Source organism: Xyrauchen texanus, chromosome 7, assembly GCF_025860055.1.
Source record: "Xyrauchen texanus isolate HMW12.3.18 chromosome 7, RBS_HiC_50CHRs, whole genome shotgun sequence".
Taxonomy (NCBI): Eukaryota; Metazoa; Chordata; class Actinopteri; order Cypriniformes; family Catostomidae; genus Xyrauchen; species Xyrauchen texanus.
In genome coordinates this window covers 43,204,421-43,228,326 of record NC_068282.1, presented here as the reverse complement: position 1 = coordinate 43,228,326, position 23,906 = coordinate 43,204,421, and the positions used below count along the sequence as shown (strand labels likewise).

General features: G+C 37.5%; 3 protein-coding genes and 2 non-coding genes across 7 annotated transcripts in view; all 5 read right to left on the bottom strand.

Moving 5' to 3' along the window:
* The window catches only part of ubn2a (ubinuclein 2a), a 35,837-nt gene extending 34,266 nt beyond the window's left edge, over positions 1 to 1,571 (bottom strand). For both annotated transcript variants that reach the window (XM_052130971.1, XM_052130972.1), the window contains exon 1: positions 957 to 1,571. In XM_052130971.1, the coding sequence (XP_051986931.1) occupies positions 957 to 1,265 (309 nt within the window). In that variant the 5' untranslated portion in view covers positions 1,266 to 1,571. The remainder of the gene's footprint in view (positions 1 to 956) is intronic.
* Positions 1,572 to 3,077: 1,506 nt separating this feature from the next.
* Positions 3,078 to 15,561, bottom strand: ttc26 (tetratricopeptide repeat domain 26). The gene is made up of 17 exons (XM_052130556.1): positions 15,183 to 15,561; positions 12,372 to 12,518; positions 12,098 to 12,190; positions 11,843 to 11,957; positions 11,704 to 11,753; positions 11,468 to 11,613; positions 9,814 to 9,985; positions 8,834 to 9,011; positions 8,685 to 8,740; positions 8,528 to 8,581; positions 8,357 to 8,420; positions 7,663 to 7,751; positions 7,504 to 7,587; positions 7,331 to 7,400; positions 7,085 to 7,191; positions 4,505 to 4,638; positions 3,078 to 3,554 (listed from the first exon to the last, which is right to left on the bottom strand). Exons 1-17 carry the CDS (start codon positions 15,183 to 15,185, stop codon positions 3,443 to 3,445), a joined length of 1,674 nt encoding a protein of 557 aa, XP_051986516.1. The 5' UTR covers positions 15,186 to 15,561; the 3' UTR covers positions 3,078 to 3,442.
* A 1,826-nt stretch (positions 15,562 to 17,387) lies between these two features.
* Positions 17,388 to 22,839, bottom strand: rpsa (ribosomal protein SA). 2 transcript variants are annotated; one of them, XM_052130242.1, is made up of 8 exons: positions 22,759 to 22,839; positions 20,230 to 20,401; positions 19,129 to 19,247; positions 18,555 to 18,800; positions 18,248 to 18,376; positions 17,910 to 18,078; positions 17,700 to 17,741; positions 17,388 to 17,543 (listed from the first exon to the last, which is right to left on the bottom strand). In XM_052130242.1, the coding sequence occupies exons 2-8, from the start codon at positions 20,360 to 20,362 to the stop codon at positions 17,449 to 17,451; spliced, it is 933 nt and encodes a 310-aa protein (XP_051986202.1). In that variant the 5' UTR covers positions 20,363 to 20,401; positions 22,759 to 22,839; the 3' UTR covers positions 17,388 to 17,448. The 2 variants fall into 2 exon arrangements, with proteins under 2 accessions (XP_051986202.1, XP_051986203.1); XM_052130243.1 differs by having other exon boundaries at positions 17,700 to 17,738.
* Positions 18,883 to 19,023, bottom strand: LOC127647106 (small nucleolar RNA SNORA62/SNORA6 family). Its single transcript, XR_007970998.1, has one exon. It is a non-coding gene; the product is annotated as a small nucleolar RNA SNORA62/SNORA6 family (small nucleolar RNA).
* LOC127647107 (small nucleolar RNA SNORA62/SNORA6 family) lies at positions 20,487 to 20,628 on the bottom strand. Its single transcript, XR_007970999.1, has one exon. It is a non-coding gene; the product is annotated as a small nucleolar RNA SNORA62/SNORA6 family (small nucleolar RNA).
* Positions 22,840 to 23,906: the final 1,067 nt, after the last annotated feature.

Here is a 23,906-nt window from a genome sequence, read left to right as displayed (position 1 = left end):
ACTCACGCTACAGTAGCCAGAGCCGATTTTCTCTGTGTACGGATATGACGTGAACGCGCACAGGCGAAAGGCGCATGTATGTAATTTCCCACAAAATCCATCCCAACAACTCTGAAATTATAAATCATTATTATAGGTTTATCAAAGTGTATTTGGGTAAAGACATGGTTTGAAAGTTGGATTTTTGTTGCACTCTCTTATTAATAACATACAAAAAAGTTACATAATGTAGCTTTAAGCATCGTAGGCAACTGCAAGAGGTAAAAAAAAAAAAGAAGTCCATCCAGCACGTTTACATAGAAAAACAAGTGAACAGAAACAAACACATGCAAAACCCCATTCAGTGTGAACAGTCCCGAACTCATCGGTTCGGGCCAGAAGCAGAACTCTACTGTAGACTACTTTTATGGAACTTTTTGGCGTGTTGGTGGCGCCACAAACTCAGTCCCCATTTACTTCCACTGAATGGAAAAGAGCAGCATCAACATTCTGCTAAACATCCCTACAGAAGCAAGAAAGTCACATGAGTTTAGAATGACATCAGGGAGAAATATCCAATTTTAGCTGAACTATTCCTTGAATTGCAATCTATGGGCACACTCCTAAAGGCACCCTGGTGGGCAACTAGGGTCACGTACACAACAAAGTGGTTTAAAGTTTATGAGCTTCATGAAATGAAACGGGATCTACCACACGTCATAAATTAAATCCACCGCATATTACCTTACACACTCCCTCATAAAATCTGCCACACTTGCCATTTAAATTGAGCTCTAGTAGTGAGAACGTTTTATTGGAATCCTTTCCCATATAAGGTCTGCTAACAGGCTAATGCATAAGCAAACTCAGCAGAAAATGCAACACGCAGTCTCTTTATAATAACAAGTAAAGGTTATACAGTATAATCTAATATTCCCTAAACTGGTCCGAATAGTTATTCCCCCTCCTTTCGGTACCTGTTGAGAGTGGATGAGCTCGCTGTAGTTGAACTCGGCCGAGCACTGCTCGTTGGGCTCGGACAGACACAGATTGAGCCGCACTGTCTTCCCTTTGGGCTCATCACTGTCTCTCTTCCCGATCAAACCCCCGCGATCATCCGCAGCAGCAGCCGTCACCGCGGTGCCCGTCAATTTCATCCCGCTCTCTCTGTCAAAGCTCCTCTCCGCAGACCCGTCCTCCTCCAAAAGCCGTCTCCTGCCCTCCGCACACTGACCGCCTGCCAGGGCCGACATGGTGACAAACTGCACTTTTCTCGGTTCGGCCATTTGGATGTTCAGGGCTCTTGGTCACACTCACTCACTCACTCACTCACTCACTCACTCACTCACTCACTCACTCACTCACTCACTCACTCACTCACTCAGTGGTGCGGCTTGACTTCGCCAAACAACTTGATTTAAAGAGCTTCAAGCCGGATGGAAGGGGCGTTTGGAGGCTTTACGGATGCTCAAGTCCCTCCGCACCTCACGGGTGGATGCGTATGGGAAGAGATGGCCGGGTGAGAGTTGATTTTGGAAGCGCAAGCATCCTCGATCGCTACGCTCGCGGGACCGAGGCACTCCGAACAGCCATCTTAGATGAGCGAGAGTAAATAAAAGACCTGAGACGAGCGAACTGAGTCTGCGCGCACACGGACACCGGAAGCGGCGTGCACGACAGAGAGGTCGGACTGGCCAATCGGAGGACGCCGACTGCAACCGCGTGTCCAATCAGAGGCGGGCCTCCCGGCAACAGACGCTCAATGAGCAATTAGAGATGAGAAAGGATTCCCTTGAAATTGAACTAATAGCTAGAAATAGAACTTATTGAGGAACTGTTTTTTTTTGAGAGATTGTTGTTCAAGATGTTAGGTGATTATATTTATTTGGATTTGACATTGAAGGAGGAACAGGTTAATCCTTTGAAAGGGTGGCTGTCTGAAATAAGTGCATTCAATTATCGAAATAAATGATATGGAGAGGATAACAAGACGATGTCAATAGCACACCACAAAACTTTATCATATATATAATACCAATATATTACATTGTATTGGCATTTTATTGGTGTCATTTTTCTGAACAAAATGTGGCCAGGGCTCTGGACAAAATTAAGAGAAACTCTTAGTTTAAATTTTTGAAGGATGTTTATTGGTGCGTTGATATCATATTTGCTTATTTTTTTCTCTTTAAAATGGTCATTTATTTCATAAACAGAATTTCTTTAGTCATCAATATCACTCGTGCAAAAGATTTACAAAAGAAATGTTGGGAACACTTTACAAAAAGGTTACATTCGCTAACATTAGTTAATGCATTAGGTATCATGAACTAACAAATAACAATACATTTTTACACCATTTATTAATCTTTGTTGGTGTTAGTTATTTTATTGTCCGTTCATTGTGCATTAACTGATGTTAATAAAAAAACAACTTTTAATTTGACATTTTCTTTACTATGTTGAACTGAACATGAACTAGGATTAATAAATAGATAATAAATATTGTTCATTGTTAGTGCATGTTAACTAATGTTAACAAATAGAAATGATTGTAACGTTAATGAAATGTAATGTAGCCTTCCACAAGCTTCTATTTTGCTGCAACTGTGGAGGTATGCTTGGAGTCACTGTCCATTTGTCCATTTGGAAGACCCATTTGTGACCAAGCTTTAACTTCCTGGAGATGTTGGTTCAATATATTCCTCATGATGCCATCAATTTTGTGAAGTGCACCACTACCTGCTGCAGCAGAGCACCCACATAACATGATGCTGTCACCCCCATACTTCACGGTTGGGATGGTGTTCTTCAGCTTGCAAGCCTCACCTTTTTCCTCCAAACATAAAAATGGTCATTATGGCCAAACATTTATGATGGCTGCATGGTCCCATGGTGTTTATACTTGCATACTACTGTTTGTACAGATGAATGTGCTACATTCAGGCATTTGGAAATTGCTCCCAAAGATGAACCAGACTTGTGGAGATCCACAGTCCATTCAGTTAAAATTGTAAGATTGAAACACTGGCAGACATTCAGTGAGCTCTAATTTCTGTGGTATAAAACATTCAAAGGCATATTTTACATGATGTATGATAAGACATGTTTTATTTGTTGCATTGTTCATCAAAAAAAATATATATATATATAAAATGTACATTAACTGATGTGGATACATTGTAAATATAAAGCTTTCTCTTTGTGACAATGGCAATATAAAAACAATTATAAGGTAACAAACACAACACTTCATAGAGTTAACTGCTTTAAGTTAAATTGAGGCCATAGAATTATTGTAGCATTGTGAAAATATGACATGACACTAATGTTAGACAAACTAATATTTTTTTATATGATCATGTCATATTTGTTTTAGATAAAAACAAGCAGACATAAAAAACATTGATTTTATACACACTCAAGCACACAAGTATTGCAGTAGGTATTGTGTAAATGGCGATCAGAGTGCCACTCTGTTGTCTTTGGCCCATTTCTTCATAATGCGGATGATGTATTCAACTTGTGGGTTACCAGTGCTCCTCAACATTGGCAAAACCTCTTTCAGTGTTTCTCTATAACAAACAAAAACCAAATATGTATAAGCATAGGTGGGTTTTTGTTACCAAATTACATAGGTTAGTACAGGAAGTAAGTTTGGAATTACTAACGACTCGTTTCAGGTGTTCAGAATCGGTTATTTCTTTTGGGAGTCAATAACTTGTGTGATTTCGTGCACTTTGATTTTTTAAACTTCTTTACATTCACAAACAGCTATATAACACACTCTATGAAAGGTAATATTTGAAAAACCATAACAAGAGCTCTTTAACCAAATTAAATATCGGCATATCGGTAATAAACATAAAAACGCAGATATAAAAAAACGATGGTTTATTTATATTTAATTTGTAACACTCTTTGTAAAAACTCTGCAAATAAAAATACACAATCCAAATATAATAATAGGCACAGATTCAGACTATAACGTCTGCTTTTGCAATACTTTATAATTTTTTTAAGCATTAAAAATCTAATAATTATCCCTTTTAAAGGTGCTGTAAGCAATTTCAGACAATCAGTTAGCCACACCCCCTCTTTCCAAAAACTGCACTCCAAAGATAACAAATGAGCTTTATTGAGACTGACATTGTGCAGAAACTGTTGTCTAAAACAAAAGCAGCAAAATAGTGCCCTCTACTGTCAACTGTTATGAAAAACATAGCTTAAAATTGGCAGTAAGCCTCAATAATTCACTGCAACTACAACACTATGAGAATATGCAAAATGATTGACAGGTCGAGAGCATCATTGTCTGTGGTTCACAGACAATCTTTTTTTTTTTGCTGTTTACAGAGTCTAGTGCTGTCACAGAGACAGGTGAGATATCTTACAACACTTATTTCATTAATATCTTCCAGGGAGTAGGAAAACATTTTGCATACCTTTCCATGAAAAAAATTGCTTACAGCACCTTTAACTTGCATCTACCATGTCATGTCTAATGCATGGGATAAATTCATACCTGGACTCTCGGCTTGCCAGTATGAGTTGGAAGATCCCGACACATGCTCCACGCTTTCCCTCCCAGTACTCAGGGTTTTGATCCAATCTCTCAAGAGCATCAAATGCTTTAGCAGCATAATAGAACTGCCCCATCTGAGAAGATCACATTATATATACAGTATTACACATCTAATGAAACCTTGTATCATACAAAAACACTTTTGAAACAAAAGGTAGTTTTGCTTTTTATAGTGTCAGTTGAATCAGCAAACCCTTTTGTAACTGTATGATCAGACAGGTTCCTATCTACAGATCACCCTAAAGAATATTCAGCCTGAATAGTTTTACAACTCTAATATTCTATCATTACGACAGATTTTACAGATTATTATGATTTATTATTACCACATCCGAAGCTAACGTAGAACAGCTGATATACACAAATCTGTGACCGCATTGCTTAAAATTGAACTATTTATTGTGTTGGCTTGACAAAGCCAACAAACTGTTGTTCTACAGGTTTGGTTATGGTTTTTCCAAAATCCCTAAACAAAGACCAAATAATGATCAATTGTAACTCCTCCAATAGCTTTTAAGCAACATCCACCAAACTTGGGACAGACCTTCAGACTGTTCTGGCTTTGTGTGCTACAACTTTTCAAAATGTTCAAACTTAAACGTTTTCTCACAGTGGATATCTATGGAATGTTCAAATGGGCTGAGACTGTCAGAGAATGTTTGAGATTTCGTGGTTTATCTGTCGCTCTATATGACTGACTGACTTCAGAGCCTATGAACCGTTCAAAATTCAAGCTTTTATAGTTTAAACTTTTAAACAAATTTGTCATGACAAACTTTACTTATCTAGTTGACCTTTTGTGTCTTTTATCATTTATCAGTGTTTTTTTAAATGCTATAAGCCACGATTGGCCGTGCCATTACAGTGATCTTTTTCATGGTAAAGGCTTTGCTTGTGCTCAACAACACACTTACCTGTGGTAAAATCACTGTAACATATGACCTCTTGTAGCTGAATGCTCCTGAGACCCCCACGTCCACATGTGTGGACATTATGTTTTGGCTTTGCTATATGCTATGCATAATTTAATTTCATTTAAACTGACTGATCTCAGTTCAGGAGACTCTAGGCTGTCATTAGTCTGTCATTAAAGGGTTAAACTTTAGACACACCCAGTCATGTGAAAAAACAACATGGCACTGATCTCAGCTGAGTTTGTCTTTGTAGGAATGCCAACAAAACTACATCTGGTAAAAAAACGCAATTTTTTTTACATTAAACCCGGTTAGAGTCAAAAGAGTAGTCTCTAGTTTCATCCGATATGCCATTTTAATATTTTTTTTACAGATTTATCATGAAACGGCACGCTGTTAAACACAGTGACCACATAAGTGGACTATGGGCTCATTTTCCTTAAAATATCCTAGATTCACTGTGCAATATCACATTGAGAATCAATAGATCCATCCAAAAGCTGGAGAAGTATTTGGTCAAAAAAATAAAAAATTGGTATGGCATGTCTCTTAGAGGCTACTAGTTGCAAATCAAAAAGGGGAATGGAAAATGCACACAGCAGACACACTCAGGACTCAGGAGGTTGATAGAAAATACACTTAAAGGAATGTTCCAGGTTCAATACAAGTAATGATCATAAGCATTTGTGGCATAATGTTGATTACCACAAAAGTAATTTAAACTCATCCGTCATTTATTTACAAAAATGCAAAAATCGCAGTAACAGTAAGGCAATTTCAATGGAAGTGAATGTGGCCGGTTTATTAATGTAAAAATACACATACAGTATTTCAAAAGTATAGCCACAAGACGTAAACATTATATGTGTAAAAATGGCTTTAGTGTCATAAAATCAATGATTTACCATCATTATGGCATTTACCAGCATTATATCATCATGAAAACTAAATTGTAATATTGAATACAATTTTACATAGATATGGATAGTAAGCAACTTTATGACTTCATAATTATGTTAACATGTATAATGTTTACATCTTGTGGCTATACTTTTGAAATACTGTATGTGTATTTTTTTATGTTTATGGACTGGCCCCATTCACTTACATTTTATATTCTGTAATATTTGTATTTTTAAATAAACAAGGGACGAGTCTAAATATTTTTTTGTGGTAATCAACATTATGCCACAAATTATGTTGTAAAGGGATTAAAGGAAAGAAGGAGGTGAGAACCGGCTTGACGATATAAATAATAGTTTAACGAAGAACTAAACAAAAAGACAAACACACAAAGGTGTTGGACAGCTGTCCGTAAATCTCTCTCTCTGTCGCGCTGCAGCTTCCAGTCGGCCTTTATCCATCTCTGAGGCTTGATTAGCCTGATTAGAGGCCGGGTGTGCGGAATCACAACCCAGCCCCACCCTCCGCCCTGTCACAGATGTCAATTGAGTTTAACATGTATTGAACACGGAACATCCCTTAAAATTAGCAACTGAAAGTAATACGTTGAAGCTGATCTATAAATGATAATGTTTTTGTTGTCATGACTGGCAATGTCAGAATGAAACTCCAATATGCATTTGCTAAGGTCATATTCAAGCACCTTATAGCAGTCATTTGCGATGAGTTGCAGAAGGCTGAATGAGTCAGACGAGGTTTCTATCCTCAGATAAAGCTCCCAGGCCTGACGAGCCTTCTGATTCATGATGTCTACAACAGAGAGGACAATGACATCAGTGAGTCAGTGGTCTGGTTAATCTAAAGTAAGACTAAACAAAAAAAGCACTCCAAGGATCTGAGACACAACTTTAAAAAGTGAAACTTTTAGAAGCAATATTGTTGAACCTACAGCAGCGTGCCAACCAGCTAAGGTAAACATAGTCATTCTTGATCTTCTCACTCTGGATGAGCAGGAACACCTGTTCACATAAATGCAGATTCAGTGCCAAAGCCCAAGAGAATCATCAACATACTCAGATGTGTTTGCCAAATCAAATGTACTGAACTGCACTCATGTCGTACCTCTTCAGCCTCCCGGTAGTTTCCCATGGAAGCCTTGGCCTGGGCATAGTTGAAGTTGAAAGTGTCGTCATTGTAGAAGTAATTCTACAGGGGAAAAATATGGGTATTTAATATGTTTCTGTTCTGTATCCAAACACAATGATAGAGTATGTAAATTACCTTGACTGAGTTGAGATATATTAACACATCTTTAAACTGCTTCAGCAGGAAGAAACAAGAAGCCATACACTGTCTTCCAGGTATTGTGTCTTATGGAATCAACAAAGAGAGAGGAGAAACTGCATTAATTGTGTTTTACAACTGTACATCTAAATAACTATAAGTGCTTTTCCACAATGGGAAAATACACATCTGGGATGGCACAAGGGTGTAAGTGCATTTTCAATTTGGGGTGAACTATCCCTTTAATGTGAGTTAGTAATAATGTGTTTTTTGTTTTTTTTAACCAAGACCATACACTCTAAAAATGGAAGCCATACAGAGACATAGAAAATAAAGGTATTATTTTAAATTATTTCAAAGTTCTGTAGTTAATTATCAGTGATCTGAAACAAGGTAGCATAAAAAAGCAGAAACACCAAACCTTCGGTACTGGCAGATATTAATTATTATTAATAATTAGATATTGTATTGGCACACACATTTTGTATCGGTGCATCCTTAGCGTCAAAACAACAAAAAAACTAGTCATAAAATATAGAGGAAACTGAATTGAGAGCCACCTTTAAAGGTGCTTTTCATTCTAGGATTAGATTAACAGCAAATCTGCCATTGGCTTCTGTCCACAGACTACAGGGGCCGGCTGCTGAACCAGCACTAATACTGTTATTGTTAGCCTAAACAAAGATGTTACCACATTCACTGGCTGAGCCTCCAACCAACTGGAAAAACTGCTGGGCAATTTTTAAATGGTCTCTCTGTAAAAATACATAAGCATATAGTGAGATTTGAGAACACATACTAGTGGAAGCATGCACCAAGATAATGCTGTGAGAAAAGACTTTTATGAACAAGAGTTACAAACCGATCCAATTTCTTGTCCTAAAGCAGCATTTACCACTCCCTTCAGAATATATTCCTGCGAATGACATCAGAGGTTAAAAACGCTCTTTAAACACCTAGAGAACCCTACTTCAGTCAATGGCAATAAATAAAGAGATGAAAAGAAGTCAAATAAATACCTGGGGTGTGGTGGGCTCAAGGTCTTTGATTAGTTTGTAGGCCTCCTCAATGTCATCTAGAGGTGAAATGACAAAGTTATTAAACAAACCTGATAAGCCAGTCTCAAGTGTATCTGCTTAAGACAAGAGAACATGCCTGATCATCACACCTTGTCTGAGATAGTAGATGACCAAGTTGAGTCTGGCCTCTGATATGACGTCAATCAGAGGAGGTAAAACTTGGAGAGCCCCCTCACCCCCTCGAAACACCACCAGATTGTGCTGGATAAGCTCCTTAGCAAATTGAAAAGAGCTGGAGGAGATATCAATCAGGTTCTTCAACTCCGTCTGTAGAGCCAAGAGGGAATTTTTATTTTGTATCCATTTAAGCAACCTCCATCCTCAACACACATGAAATAAAACACTATTTGAAATAAAAAAGGACCCAATTTACCTTTTAATAAATGCAATTTATTAGTGCATGTTTTTCCCACACCTATCGCTTCACTTCTAAAATATGGGTTAAACCACTGGAGTTCTGTCCACCATTCACTTGTATTGTATGAACCTACAGAGCTGAGATATTCTTCTAAAAAATGTTGTTGTGTTCAACAGAAGAAAGAAAGTCATACACATCTGGGATGCCATGAGGGTAAGTAAATGATGAGAGAATTAAAATGTTTGGGTGAATTATTCCTTTAAATAGACATGTAATATATGAGATATTGTACATTAAACAAGTCATTATCACAAAATAATAACTGGTGGACTGTTCATGGAAAATATGACAAGTGTACATTATCCCTTGCATATCATAGCCTAACGTTTCCATGATCCAACCAAATTCCGATGGATAAACTCAAGATCTGCCATAATTTATTTCTTGCTAAATATAAAGTTTTGATTCAAAATGTCACATTACTAAAGTTAAATACATCATGAATTCATGTCATTAAAATCTTAATCATCAAAATAACATTTGCATGGTACATTACATGTGGTAATAAGATGATCAAATATTACAATACAAGTTATCTGTAACCTGCACTTTTTATTGTATTAGTCCAATTATTACCAATGATGTATCCCTAGGCCCATATGTCATGAAAAAAAAAAACAGTGTATAAACATATATGGTAGTGCGGCTGACCTCAGCAGCTTTGCCGTTATAGAGTCTGAAGTGGTTGCAGGCTTTAAGGTTGAGTGCGATGGTAGAGTCAGGTATACTCTGCAGATACACAGCCAAAACCTCCTGAGATACGTCATAATAATCCAATTTATAGTAGCACAGAGCCACATACACATTCAGGGCAAGGAACTCTCTGTGGAATAGAAAAAATAAAAATGATTATTCAAAATTACTCTTTTTAATCATATTTCTAATCAGACAATTGTTAGTTCTGGACTACTATCTGCTACTACTACTATCTGATTGGATACGTGTGCTTCAAGAGTAGTTATATTTCCTATAACAGCACTGAAACGTTTCACTATTTGTATAGAATTCCAATTATGATCCTGCTTTGGCATCTTTTATAGTTCTTTTAGAACTATTTTCAGGGTTGGAGCGAAAACAAACTAAATAGCTAAACATATATTGTTATATAATGACAATTACGTTACTGTTGTATAAAGGGATTATTACACGGCTCACTGGAAATCTAAATTCTGATTGGTCAATCACAACATCCAGTGGTCTTATAACTCTCAATAATGCCTACACATCCGGTGACTGAGTGATATTTCACAGTCATCCGGGTATAGTGAGTCATCTTTCTCTCCTTCTCATATCACTCTATGATTTTTACAAGCAAGCTAATAAAATCATTTAAACTCAAATCAATATTTTATGTCCATTTATTTATTCATTTGTCAAGAAGTCAAATGAATAAATAAATGTGGGTATAGTGGGTTAATGTGCAGTCAGATTTTCGCACTATAAACACCTTCTGGAGACTTTGTGGTCTCTTCTCACATATTGTCGGCGAAAAACAGATCAACATTCAAGTCCATTTTTTACTATAAATCTCCATTTTCACTTTCACATTCTTCTTTTGATTTTGGCGATTTGCATTCTATGTGCATATCGCCACCTACTGGGCAGGGAGAATTTATAGTAAAAGGACTTAAATATTGATTTGCTTCTCACACACCTATCATATTATTTCTGAAGATTAGATTTAATCACCGGAGTCTTGGATTACATAGATTACCTTTATGCTGTCTTTATGTGCTTTTGGACCTTCAAAGTAAAAATGTTTGGGTGAACTATCCCTTTACAGAGACGGTCAAATTTACCTTCGCACAGCGAAATTCCTTGTATGAAATACAGTAATCTCAACTGGAATCGATGTGATAGTGAATATTGTGCGATGGACTTAGGTCTTGGAGAATTTTCCCTCCCGCATTTCGTGTGGATTACAAGTTTAGTGAACTTTGACATGCAAATTCAACAATTGACCAATAGGAAGTTGTTCGTTGTGGGTAGTGCTTGTACACAGCTATTCACAATCAACAAGGATATAATTTTAGCGGCAAGTTTCTTTTTAACTTCACTCTCCTAGAGTATAATGTGCAGCATTAAAAAGAGGCTGCATGGCAATACATTTTTTGCTGGTTTCTCACGTGATCAACATCTGGCAACACCTTCTTTGCCTGCGGAATTTTGTCGTGTAAAGTTACTTTTGACCATGCCTTAATTGTAAGAAATATGAATGCATTATAATGGAAATGTGTCTCTGTCGGGATTTAATGGTTCATCTGTAGATTTGCTGATGGTGCTGGTTAGGAAGGTACTGATACACCTGTTTTGCAATAAGATCCGTTTGTAGATGTCAATGGCCTCCTGATAGTGAGAGCGCATGTAGTGAATGGAGGCCAAACTCAGCTGATCTTCTGTCACATCCTCCAGGTTCTGATGGAAACCCATCAGCTTCTTTTCATCATTAAACTTTAGTGAAAAAAACAAAGCAGATAATGATGTCCTCATCAGTACCATTATTTACACATCATGATAATGCAAAGTAGTGGGAGAACTGACCTTATGTGCTAAATGAAATAGCAGGCGATTTTGAAGCTGAGTCTTCGGCCCTGAAATATATTGAAGCAGGCATTGTTTGCATAATTTGCTTGCATGAAAAGTGCAGAAAATGAAGTGGCATGTGAAGGGAATGACAGACCTTTTAGTGCTGCCTCTTCAGCTTCTTTATAAAGCCCCAGGAAAAAGAGGGCACAGCCCAGATATACCCACACATCAACTGCACAATCTGGCATCAGAGTGAGGGCTTTGTACTCCTAAACATATATAAATAAATGTAACAAAATATCATATGCATTAAATGCAACTTCTTTTTCAAAATACAATCATTCATAAAGTCACACTCTCTCAGATTCATCTTGCTCATTAATTTATTACTATTCTCTTTTTCACGAACCTCCATTGCTCTCTTGTGGTCCCCCAAATGAAAGGCACAGAAGCCGATCCAAAGGTCTGAATGCTCCACTGACACACCTCCATTATGCTGGAACTGAAGATACAGAGAGTTCAAGGTCATGCAAATATTATGAAGCTGCACCACAATTTGAACTCCATTGTTTACTGCTTATTTAAATAGTTTGTGAGAAAACACTCCAATAATATGCAATTATACAACTCAAAATGGAATAAATGAAGCCGGTCTCATTTACCTAGGTGGTTGTTGTCCGTACCTCTAAAAGAGTCAGGGCTCCCATGTAGTCTCTTTGGCTTAGATAATCCTCAAGTCTTGGAATCTTCTTCATTTTAGTTTTTCTTTTCTTCTCGCTAGAACTGGAGGACACCTCGCCACTAACTGCAGGTTTTATCCGAGACAAGAGCTTCAGAACAGAAACAACAGTTTTACCATGGAGCAGTCCTTACCATTTAAGTTACCTAACTACTAGACAAGTTCATTCAAACTATTTGCTATTGTCTTGCTATGAAGGAATATTCCGGGTTCAATACAAGTTAAGCTTATTTGACAGCATTTATGGCATAATGTTAATTACCACAAACAATTATTTCAACTCATCCCCACTTTTCTTTAAACAAAAAAGCATAAATCGAAATTACAGTGAGGCACTTACAATGGAAGTGAATGGGGCCAATTTTTGGAGCATTTAAAGCCAGAAATGTGAAGCTTATAATTCTATAAAAATTACATTAATTCTTCTGTATTATTTGAGCTGTAAAGTTGTTTAAATTTTCTTTTTAGGGTTTTTTGACATAACATCGTCATGGCAACACATTTTGTCAAATTGGCTATAGCTTTACACAGAAAATGTAAGCAGGTGATTTTATCACACTAAAATCATGTTAACATGCACATTGTTTACATTTTGTGGCTATACTTGAGTAGTGAGTATTATAACGTTTACAGGTTGCCCCTTTTGACTTTCATTGTAAGTGACTTACTGAAACCCAGAATTTATTTATTTTTTTTAAAGAAAAGGAGGGACTAAAGAAACGTCCCTTTTTCAGCACACTGTATTTTAAAGATAATTTAGTAAGAATCCAACTTTACAGATCTTTATTGTAAAAAGTTTAAACAAAGTTTTCCATGTTTGTTCAATGAACCATAAACAATTAATGAACATGCACGTGTGGAACGGTCATCAAGACACTAACAGCTTATAGACGGTAGGCAATTAAGGTCACAGTTATAAAAACTTAGGAGACTAAAGAGACCTTTCTACTGACTCTGAAAAACACCAAAAGAAAGATGCCCAGGGTCCCTGCTAATCTGCGTGAACGTGCCTTAGGCATGCTGCATGGAGGCATGAGGACTGCAGATGTGGCCAGGGCAATAAACTGCAATGTCTGTGCTGTGAGATGCCCAAGACAGTGCTACAGGGAGAAAGGATGGACAGCTGATCATCCTAGTAGTGGCAGACCACGTGTAAGAACACCTGCACAGGATCGGTACACCTGAATATCACACCTGCGGGACAGGTACAGGATGGCAACAACAACTGTCCGAGTTACACCAGGAACGCACAATCCCTCCATCAGTGCTCAGACTGTCCGCAATAGGCTGAGAGAGGCTGTACTGAGAGCTTGTAGGCCTGTTGTAAGGCCGGTCCTTACCAGACATCACCAGCAACAATGTCGCCTATGGGCACAAACCCACCTTCACTGGACCAGACAGGACTGGCAAAAAGTGCTCTTCACTGACGAGTCATGGTTTTGTCTCACCAGGGTTATGATCTTACTTGAGTTTATCGTAGAAGGAATGAGCATTACACCTGGCCTGTACTCTGGAGTGGGATTGATTTGGAGATGGAGGGTCCGTCATGGTCTGGGGTGGTTTCACAGCACAATCGGACTGAACTTGTCATTGCAGGCAGTCTCAATGTTGGGCATTACAGGGAAGACTTTGTGTTATTTGTAAACTGATGATGTCCCTCACACCTGTATGTGAATGTTACTCTGGCAGTAAACATTTATCAGTGTCATGCAGCCTGTTTTATTCAGTGGTGTGCTGAATAGAGTGCCAAACATTGACAAGACCCAAATCATGGCCCATGAGCATGTAAACAGGTTGATAATGTTCTGAGAATAAAATAAACGTGTCCACTTTGCAGCCAACATTAAAATAAGCTTTTAGAATCTCTTTCCCAAATATTTTATTTTACTATTAAACAAGTCTCCTGATGTAGTGTTAAATTGAATACTAAATTACCACTGCATTGAAGTATGGTAAAATAATCAATTAATAATTTTAATAAGCTTAAAATATTTGTGTATTTTTTATGCATATTTGTACATAAAAAAATTAATAAAAAAACAACAACTTTTCTTTACGTTAAGTAGCATTTAAACATTTGATGATTTAATCTATTTAAAACATTTTTTTTATTATTATACATCTCAGAAGCATACGGAAGAGGATTAGGGCCAAGCAATAATAAAAAAAATAAAGCCATCTCGAGATTAAAGTCATTATAATGCGAGATTAAACTCGTTAAATGTCGAGAAAAAAGTCGAAATACAATCTTGAGAATAAACTCATTAAATATCGAGAATAAAGTCGTTGTGTTTCGAGAAAAAACTCGTTAAGTTTAATCTCGCATTATAATGACTTTATTCTCGAGATGGCTTTATTTTTTTTAATTATTGCTTGGCCCTAATCCTCTTCCGTAGTGAAGTTTACTGAAAATAAAAGCAGTTGAAAGTGAGAGGACATTTCTTTTCTTTTTTTTTTTTTGCTGAGTGTATAATATATATATATATATATATATATATATATATATATATATATATATATATATATATATATATATATATAATTGTAAAAATTATAAAAATGAACGTTACATTTAATAACTGGCAGTAGAGGTAAAAAAAAAAACATCCACATTAAAAATGTCTTGTATGTATACGTTAACGTCAACTTAAAACTTGTGTTTGCTTGTCCTTTTTATTTTATAAATTAAATAACACACATAAAACCAGTGCATAAACAAGACTTGTCCATGAGTTTGTTGATAGCTTCTTCTTACCATGATGATGATGATGCTTCAATTTCTCCAACAAAAACAAAATCCTGAAACTCGCAGATGGTTAGACAGTCATTTCCCTGGCACTCATAAAGCAGACAACTAGAGCTACAAGTACAAACCAATAACAAACTAATCAATCCCAGATTCAGATACAGATTCACTTCGCTGGTTGGAGTGAATTAGCCAGCTAGCTAAGGTTAGCGAACAAGCCTGCGTTTCTGTGCGAGTTTTTCAACAGAGCGCGTTTTCTTTACATTAACACATCCACTAACACCTTATGAACTAAATCAAATAAATGTAATGTAAATAAATGTGCTCGTTATGTGGTGTATATTCTTCTAATTAGCTAATCTCGCCTGAGTTTGACATGTTTAGCGGTGTTGCGTCACGCTGTTGCTATGCAACGCGTTTTTAAATATGAGGTGGGCGTCTGGGCCACTGATCTATATAGATATATCATATACTGATCTATATAGATAGATCGGTGGTCTGGGCATGTGATATGGTACTTGCTCAGTTTAGTCGTTTTAATAGAAATGTGAATAAAATTGTGATTTTAAAGAAATTTTGATAAGTTATGACAAAGATTCCTGATGGATATTTTAGAAATGTTGATATATATAGAGAGAGAGAGAGAAAATCTCTAAAGCTCTCCATTTCATTAACATTTATTCTACACTGCTTGGATAAATCTGTGGTGCTAAAATAATTTCACTGCGAAACATGCTAAGTTTGAAATAACCTTTATAGACACGTAATTATACTAAGGGTGTCAAAAGGTGTAAAAATGTTAAAGAAATAAAAAGGAAATGAACACTGTGAATTGGTGCATTCTCTTGATAGTGCATCAAAAGGTTACTTCAGCTTCAAAACACCACCCATACAGGTGAAATACTTGTTGAAATGGATGTCACAATAGGTCTATTATTTAAATGGATGACAATGAGGTTTTATTTAACATTAGTTGATGCATTAGGTATCAAGCGCTTACAATTAGATTTTTACAGCATTTATGAATTGTGTGTTTACAAAAATGTCCGTATGTAGAAATCAACATTTACTAAGATACTGTCCAAATGCACTGTTAGTTCACGTTAACAAACACATTGCTATTGTACAGTGTTATCAATTAAATCAACCTTGCATTTAGGTTTTAAAGGTAAAGTTCACCCAAAAATGAAAATTCTCTCCTTTACTCAGCCTCATGCCATCATAGATGTGTTTTTGAAGAACATCTCATTTCTTTAGGTCTAAACAATGCAAGTGAATGGTGGCCAGAACTTTGAAGGTCTGATAAGCATATTAAATCAGCATAAAAGTTATCCACATGGATAAATCCATGTAATCAGAAGCGATATTATAGGTGTAGGTGAGAAACTGAATAATAGTCAAGTCCCTTTTTACAATAAATTCTCCTCCCCGCACACTAGGTGGAGATATGCACAAAAAATGTGAATTGCCAAAAATAAAATGAATGTGAAAGTAGTGATTTAAAGTCCTTCAAGGAGAAATATGTAACAGTGACATCAAGCTTTTAAAATGGGTACTGCAGCCCAAAATATTGGACTCTCCCGCACCCCTCCTAATATTAATATAATATTAATATTCGGCTGGTCATGCGATTCTAACATGGCAGCCCCTCTCCATGTAGAATAAAACTGCTTTATTATACAGGTTAGTTAATGACTAGTCTTAATTTTTTATGAGTGGTCATCATTTCCCACATACAGTATATTGCAAAATACAGCTCTGGCTTACAAAATTAACAATTAATGTCTTGAAATAAACTTGAGGAAAAAACAATTACCAGGTGCACTTTTAAACATTAATCGGTTTCTCACCCACAACTGTCATACTAAAGATATGCATTTTCCCACTGGAGCCATGTGGATCACTTATATGCTGCCTTTAAATACTTTCTAGACCTTCAAAGTTCTAGCCACCATTCACTCGCATTGCATGGGCCTACAGGGCAGATATACTCTATCTTTTGCGTTCTGCAGAAGTAATACACATCTGAGATGTCATGAGGGCAAGTAACGACAGAACTTTCAGTTTTGGGTGAACTTCACCTTTAAGCATGTCCATAAGAATTAATTGATGCTTAAAAGTTGAACAAACATTTTAATATTTATTATGCTTATGATCCCTAACTGCTACTCAAGCAATTATACAGTTTATAAAGAAAAAACATAAGAAACAAGATTTTAAACAATCAATTTTATTGATTCAATGGCGTTACAGAGACACGTGGTAGATGCTTCACTTAAGACCAGTCTGCAGTGGTGCCACCCCATTCTCCAGCCTGAGCTGTAGGGGCAGCAGACCAGTCTTCAGTGGCAGGCTGAGCACTCCAGTCCTCTGTTTAAGAAAGAAGGGTTTAAAGATTACACCCAATGTTATATTCCACAAGCAGACTTTCTACAGTACATTCTATGACATTCTTGTGAATTTGACCCTCATTTGTTTGTCTCGAGTAAATGTAAATTCAGCAATAAACAGGAAAAAATAACTTGCCTGCAAATGCCTCTGCTGGAGCAGCCTTGGTAGGAGCATCTGCTGTGAATGGTAATATATTAGTCAGTCCAGTGGTCTCACAGAATCATAAGGTTTGCCCACAAACATACTCGAGCTAATCTCATGACTACAGAGAAGGTAAGTTAAAACTACAGCCCTAAATTGCTGATGTCCCCTGAAAATTATGATATCCAAACATAATCAACTTACCTTCTATGCCAGCAGGGAATTGCTGAATGGGCACAGACGGAACCGGAACACCCTCAGACCAGTCAGCAACCTCAGGCTGGTTGAAATCGGGCACTGGAGCTGTCCATTCACCCTGGAACTCCTCCTTACCCACAGCCTTCTCAGCAGCAGCCTGCTCTTCCTTCTCAATCTAGAGGTGGAACAAAGAATTAGTGATGATCTACAAACAAAGTACTAGCTATGCTTTAATGACAACTAGAAGGATGCGTTGGCACTGGGGTTCCAAACAGAAAACATCGGTAAGCATGAATCAAGGGAGGCAAGCATGCATTTAACAATGACAAAGGACAGCATTGTACCTCTTCGGGATCTCTGTAGAAGTACAGATCAGGCATGACCTCCCATGTGTGCTCCCTAGAGATGGTGCCCCTCATCCTCAGCACCTCTCTGGCCAACATCCACCACATCAAACCAACAGAGTGGTGACCCTGAAACAAGCATTCAGAACAATTAAGTCTCACATGGAGCAATCACAGTATACAATGAGAAACAAATTATCCTTTTGGGCCATTATTCCACGTTTTGGGCCATTATTCCACATTAGAGAAAAATACACCTAAATTCCATGTAAACACAAACCTTGTGGATTTATTCTGTCATTAGTACCTTGTTGTTGCATGGGATGGCAATGTCGACGTATCTCAGAGGGGAGTCTGTGTTGCAGAGCGCGATGGTTGGGATGTTGACGTAAGAGGCTTCAGTCAGCGGCTGGTGATCAGCACGAGGATCTGTCACAATCAGAAGGCGGGGCTCTCTGAAAGCAGCCTGAATCTGATTGGTGAAGGTTCCAGGAGTGAAACGACCAGCGAAGGTGGTAGCACCAGTGGCAGATGCAAACTTGAGCACAGCTCTCTTGAGGAAACAGCAAGAGTGAAAATAACAATTTTCAATGCAAATGGTTAAGTCCAGCACAACTCAAACTGAGAGGTGAATAACTTGTGGCTCAGGTCACTATCAAACCCCAGTCATGGGGCAAAGAGCCCTCATGGTGTTAGCGAAAACCCAGCCAATTCACTCTAGCACATTTCCGACACCCAAACACCGATATCAGTGCTGGGTTTTAATAATGTGCAACCTGAAATTGTTGCAATTTAAGTCTAAGCACCAATTCATTTTTAAATGAGTATTTCTCAGATAAAAGTAGCATGACTGACTGGTAATAAGAGTCGGCTTGCAGTACCTGGCCAGTGTTTCTGGATGAGATAACGCACACATCAGCTGGGTTCTCGATGGCAACGATGGCACGAGCAGCCAGCAGCAGTTTCTCCCAGGTCTTTTTAAGATTGATAATGTACACGCCTGCAGAAAAGAAAGGTTTTATTCACAAACCAAAAGGTTCTTCCGACACTATCTAATAACGATCTAGATTTGTGAATCTTAGAATGCGTTTATCTATGTAATTATCATCCACCTAGTTAAATGCTTAAACATTTATTAGAATTACTAGTTAAAAAGCTAAATCTTTACCGAAAAGTCACTCACAGAAATATACATTATATAAAAATGTTTTCAACGAGTAAAAACTAACTGATTTCAGTAGCAGCATTTACACAGTAGATTAGTAGACTGATGCCATCCACTCCTATTCAAAACAATGGATTTCTAAAATTTCTTGCTAATAAAATATATTAATAACTAAACTGTTACAAATACAAATGTCCATTCCTTATATAAAGAATGGAATTGCAACTAGTGGAAATGGAAATTTATAACAACAGTATTTGGTTTTCACTAATGGCAATGTTAATTTCTGATATCTGTAATGGGTTGTTCGAAAAAAAAAACCTTTAGACATCTTTAATTGGATACTATTTTGGATAAGATTTATAAATATCAAAACAAAAAAAAAAAAACATTTCAATAGTTGTAATTAAATTTGATATCAAGAAATGGACATTTGAACTAGTAACTGTCACTTCTACAAGATGCGCATTGCTGATGTGTGAATGACAGATCATTGTGAAATTCTACCAGTGAAAATGCAGTTACCAATTTCAAGATTTAATTTACAAATTGAAAAGATATTTTTATATCAGGAATGCGTTTCTGCAAGTGACGTTCTGCGACGTCATTTGTTATCAAGAATTAACGTTTTCTCTAGTGGATTTTTTTTTTACATTCACATGTAATAATTCCATTCATAATATAAATAGCAATTCAACAACTTCTATCCTGCAAATTATTAAGTCAATTCAGCTGGCCATACCTACACAGCACTTTTAAATCACTGGTCTAAACTCATTTCAGTCTAGCTGATCTTCAGTCATCCTGAACCGCTTACCGTCACTCTTTCTCTTGTAGACGTACTGCTCCACCTGGAAGTCAAGGTTGGTTCCTCCCAGGTGGGTTCCTGCAGCCAGGAACTTCAGCACATCCTCCTCCTTCATTTGAAGGACATCCAGACCTCCGGACATCGTGACAACTTTCCCTGCGTAACGAGTTTAGTGGGAGAGCTGGAAGGGAAATGCAGAACCACAGACACTAATCAGAAAAAAACTAAACCATGTAAGGCTATAAGTCCAACAAGTATTTCTAACTTTATGTAGCTCAGGTCACTATCAAACTCCAGTCATGGGGCGCATCAGCCCTCATGGCGTTAGCGAAAACCCAGCTAAATCACTCTAGCACACTTCCGACACCCAAACACCAACATCAGTGCCAGGCTTTAACAGTGTGCATAATGTTTATATATATTTTAAAAAAAAATTGTAAAGTAAAATAAATGGTCTACAATATTCATCTACATTAGTGCGTGACGGGGCAATGGGCTAGTTGCACAAGACGTCATGTTTGATGTCTGGTTTAGTGCGTGTATAGCCACGCCGGTTTCGAAAAAGGTGTTTTAATATGAGGCGTTTACAGAAAAGGGATTTAAACACAGTGCGTGCGTTTAAGGCTGTTGTTAGCCACAACCTCACCATACAGTTGGTTATGTGAAACACTTGAAACCATGGTGAATCTCTTCTGCACAGTCTCACCCTTAACACACACATACTGTACACAAAACATACAGGAACAGTTCTCCATGCAAGCTAAGTCAAATGCATAAGCCATCAAGTGTCGTTTGTTCACTGTCGGACCTCAAAATCCTATGCTGTGATCAAAGTTTGTTGTTAAGCATAATCCAGAAGTTAATTTGAGAGGTGTTGTGGAGCGTATTTGTAAGAAGTTATTCTGCCTGACACTGCTTTAATAAGGTTTACCTGTAAAAAAGGCTCAAACCGGTGGATTTGCGTAAACTACATGTCACGCATCAGCAATATTTATAATCGGACATCCAGGGTATTCATGCGCAGTAGTGGGTAATTTCTAGCTCAGACAACGCACTGACTAATCCATTGGTAGTTTTCACATCCCTACCTTATCCCTGCAAATTATTTATTAAGAGTGAAAACAGTTGGGGCCTGGGTAGCTCAGCGTGTATTGACGATGACTACCAACCGAATACAGGGTTTGCCGTGTGACTCCAGCCAGATCTCCTGAGCAAATAGGTTGCTAGAGTGGGTAGAGTCACATGGGGTAACCTTGTGGTCACGATTAGGGGTTCACGCTCTCAATGGGGCACGTGGATCATGGAGTAGCATGAACCACGTGATAAGATGTGCAGATTGACGTCTCAGAAGCGGATGCAACAGACTTGTCCTCTGCCACCTGGATTGAGGTGAGTAACCGTGCAACCACGAGGACCTACTAAGTAGTGGGATCTGGGCATTCCAAATTGGGAGAAAAAGGGGATAAAATAAAAGTGAAAGGAGTTGTAATTTCAGACAACTTTTCATCTTTAGACATTCCTTTGAGAAAAAGAACTAAAGAACTATTTGTATATATCAAAATGTACTTTATTTTTATAATCTGATTACATAATCCAGATTACATGTAATCTTTTACTAAGCACTGGCTAGATGATATTGACATCCATCTTTTTACAATTCAAGGAATACATAACCATTACAAAAGGTGCAAACATTCATTGATGCTCAAGGCAACACAAGAAACAAGAGGATGCAAACTTTAACAGGACGTGTAAATTATAGTAAATGTGTTATGTTGGGTAGTACAACAAATGAGATTCTCTCATTTGTCTACATTCTGAAATGGGCGCATGAACTTGTAAAACAAAAATGAGTATGCACACTTCTGCACTTAGCTGTATATATAGTTTTGTTATTTTAACGGTGCTCATTCACCGTTACAGCAAAACAGTTTACGTGTTCACATTTCAGGTGAATAAATAAATCGGCTTTCAGCTCGTTGTTGAAACATGTTTATTTGGGCATTTCGAACTAGCGCTGACTGAGAGAACGACAATGAGCACGAGTGCCAAGCTCATGACGTTGTCCAGGTAACCACACAGTTCATCTGATTTGATTAAAGGACAGAAATTTTTTCTGCAAAAGATACCAGACGCAATAGTGAGATGGATCATGAGGCTATTTAAACAACGAATAAATAAGTGAGCCTACCAGATGAAGTGGGACATAAATTAAATTTGTTTTGAGAATTGTCGGGACACATCTTAAATCAGACTGTCCCGGGTAAACCGGGTTTACGAAACGGCTATTTGCCCCACAATGAGCCTTAAACTCGTGTTTAGATCTGATACTTTACCACCGTACGCACTGTACTACAGTGCTCACGCTTCTTCGCGTGACATCACATTTAAGGCCTTTGTATTTTAAACATTATTTTAAACGGGGGTTTCATGTGTAATTAGACTTCTTACACTTTTATACAATAATAACATTCACCGAGAAACGTTTGACTCGGAAAAACGTTCAAAAGTAGGCAAATGTGCAAAAATTCAACTCACCACGAGACAACGCCGTATGGAGTTCTGCACCTCGCGGCAAAAAGAGGGCGGTGTGAGGAAATTACGTAGTATATATACTTGGGTTTCCACCAATCAAACAGCGCATATTTCTTGTTCTCTGCCCTCCATCGATCAAATCGATTCAAACTCGCACTACCTCCTACTGGTGGATGATAGCATATCTGAGCGTGCCACAACTGTTTCGATTTTTTTTAAATTAAGGATTTATTAAGTGTTTCCCTTGTTGAGTGAATAAAAATGGGTCCACAACAGGGTCAAAAAAATACTTTTTCCATTTAGAGGCAATATTGGCTCCTTGGTTGTGATGTTAAGGATAATTAGAGACCACTCTATCCTAGGGTGACTATTAGGCTGAACATACGTCCTCTTTTTTTGGACCTTAAAAAAAGTGTCCGGCCGGGATTTCTAAATTTGCGAAAATGTCGGGGATTCGGCTCTAGTGCATTATGATTTGCATCTGGTCTAATACTTGATTGTGTGTGCGCGCGTAATTGAATTGCTTTAACCCCTGTAAGTCCCGCCTTATCGCACACCAATTGGTCAATTATAAGAGGCTTGCAGCAACTATTGGTCAAATTCCTGCCTGTCTATCTCCCCACGAACGCACGAAGCGCTGTTGTATTCGCATTAAACAGTTGCTTGACAGTAACACCAAATACAGCTGAGTGGAAACAATGCCCGGACTAAAGTGTACATTTACAGAAGATTTGCACAAAAAATCCCATGTTTTCGTCCAGGTTGAGATCCGTGCGAAGCAGAATGTTTGACATGTAAAGATGGCACTTATGTGTTAGTAATGAAGGTGCAAGTGATTTAGAAACACATATTATCTATGCAAAGCATAAAGGGTCAGCAAAAGGTGAAAGTTCATCAGGTAACAGACTACTTTTTTGCGACCAGGTACAGTTGTTATCACATTGCTTCATTTTCCATGGCCATTCAAAATAACAGTAATAGTAAATGAAGGTACACTCATGGCATCAAATATTTTATTATAAGTACATGGACATTAAAAATAATGTTGGAATTATATATTTATGTTATGCTAATAGAGTATTTTTCATTGTATAAAAGTTTGCATTCATGGTAACACTTTTTGAACCCTATAATTCCGCTCCACCCCAAAG

Excerpts from the sequence above, each read along its gene's own strand:
- ttc26 (XM_052130556.1), bottom strand. Across the intron at positions 11,614-11,703 it reads TATTTCATTTAGCACATAAG|TTTAATGATGAAAAGAAGCT; the intron begins GTCAGTTCTCCC and ends TTTTCACTAAAG. Across the intron at positions 8,582-8,684 it reads TTGAGCCCACCACACCCCAG|GAATATATTCTGAAGGGAGT; the intron begins GTATTTATTTGA and ends TGTCATTCGCAG.
- rpsa (XM_052130242.1), bottom strand. The coding sequence starts at position 20,362 with ATGTCCGGAGGTCTGGATGTCCTTCAAATGAAGGAGGAGGATGTGCTG. Across the intron at positions 17,742-17,909 it reads ATTCCCTGCTGGCATAGAAG|CAGATGCTCCTACCAAGGCT; the intron begins GTAAGTTGATTA and ends TACCATTCACAG. Across the intron at positions 17,544-17,699 it reads TCCAGCAGAGGCATTTGCAG|AGGACTGGAGTGCTCAGCCT; the intron begins GCAAGTTATTTT and ends TTTCTTAAACAG.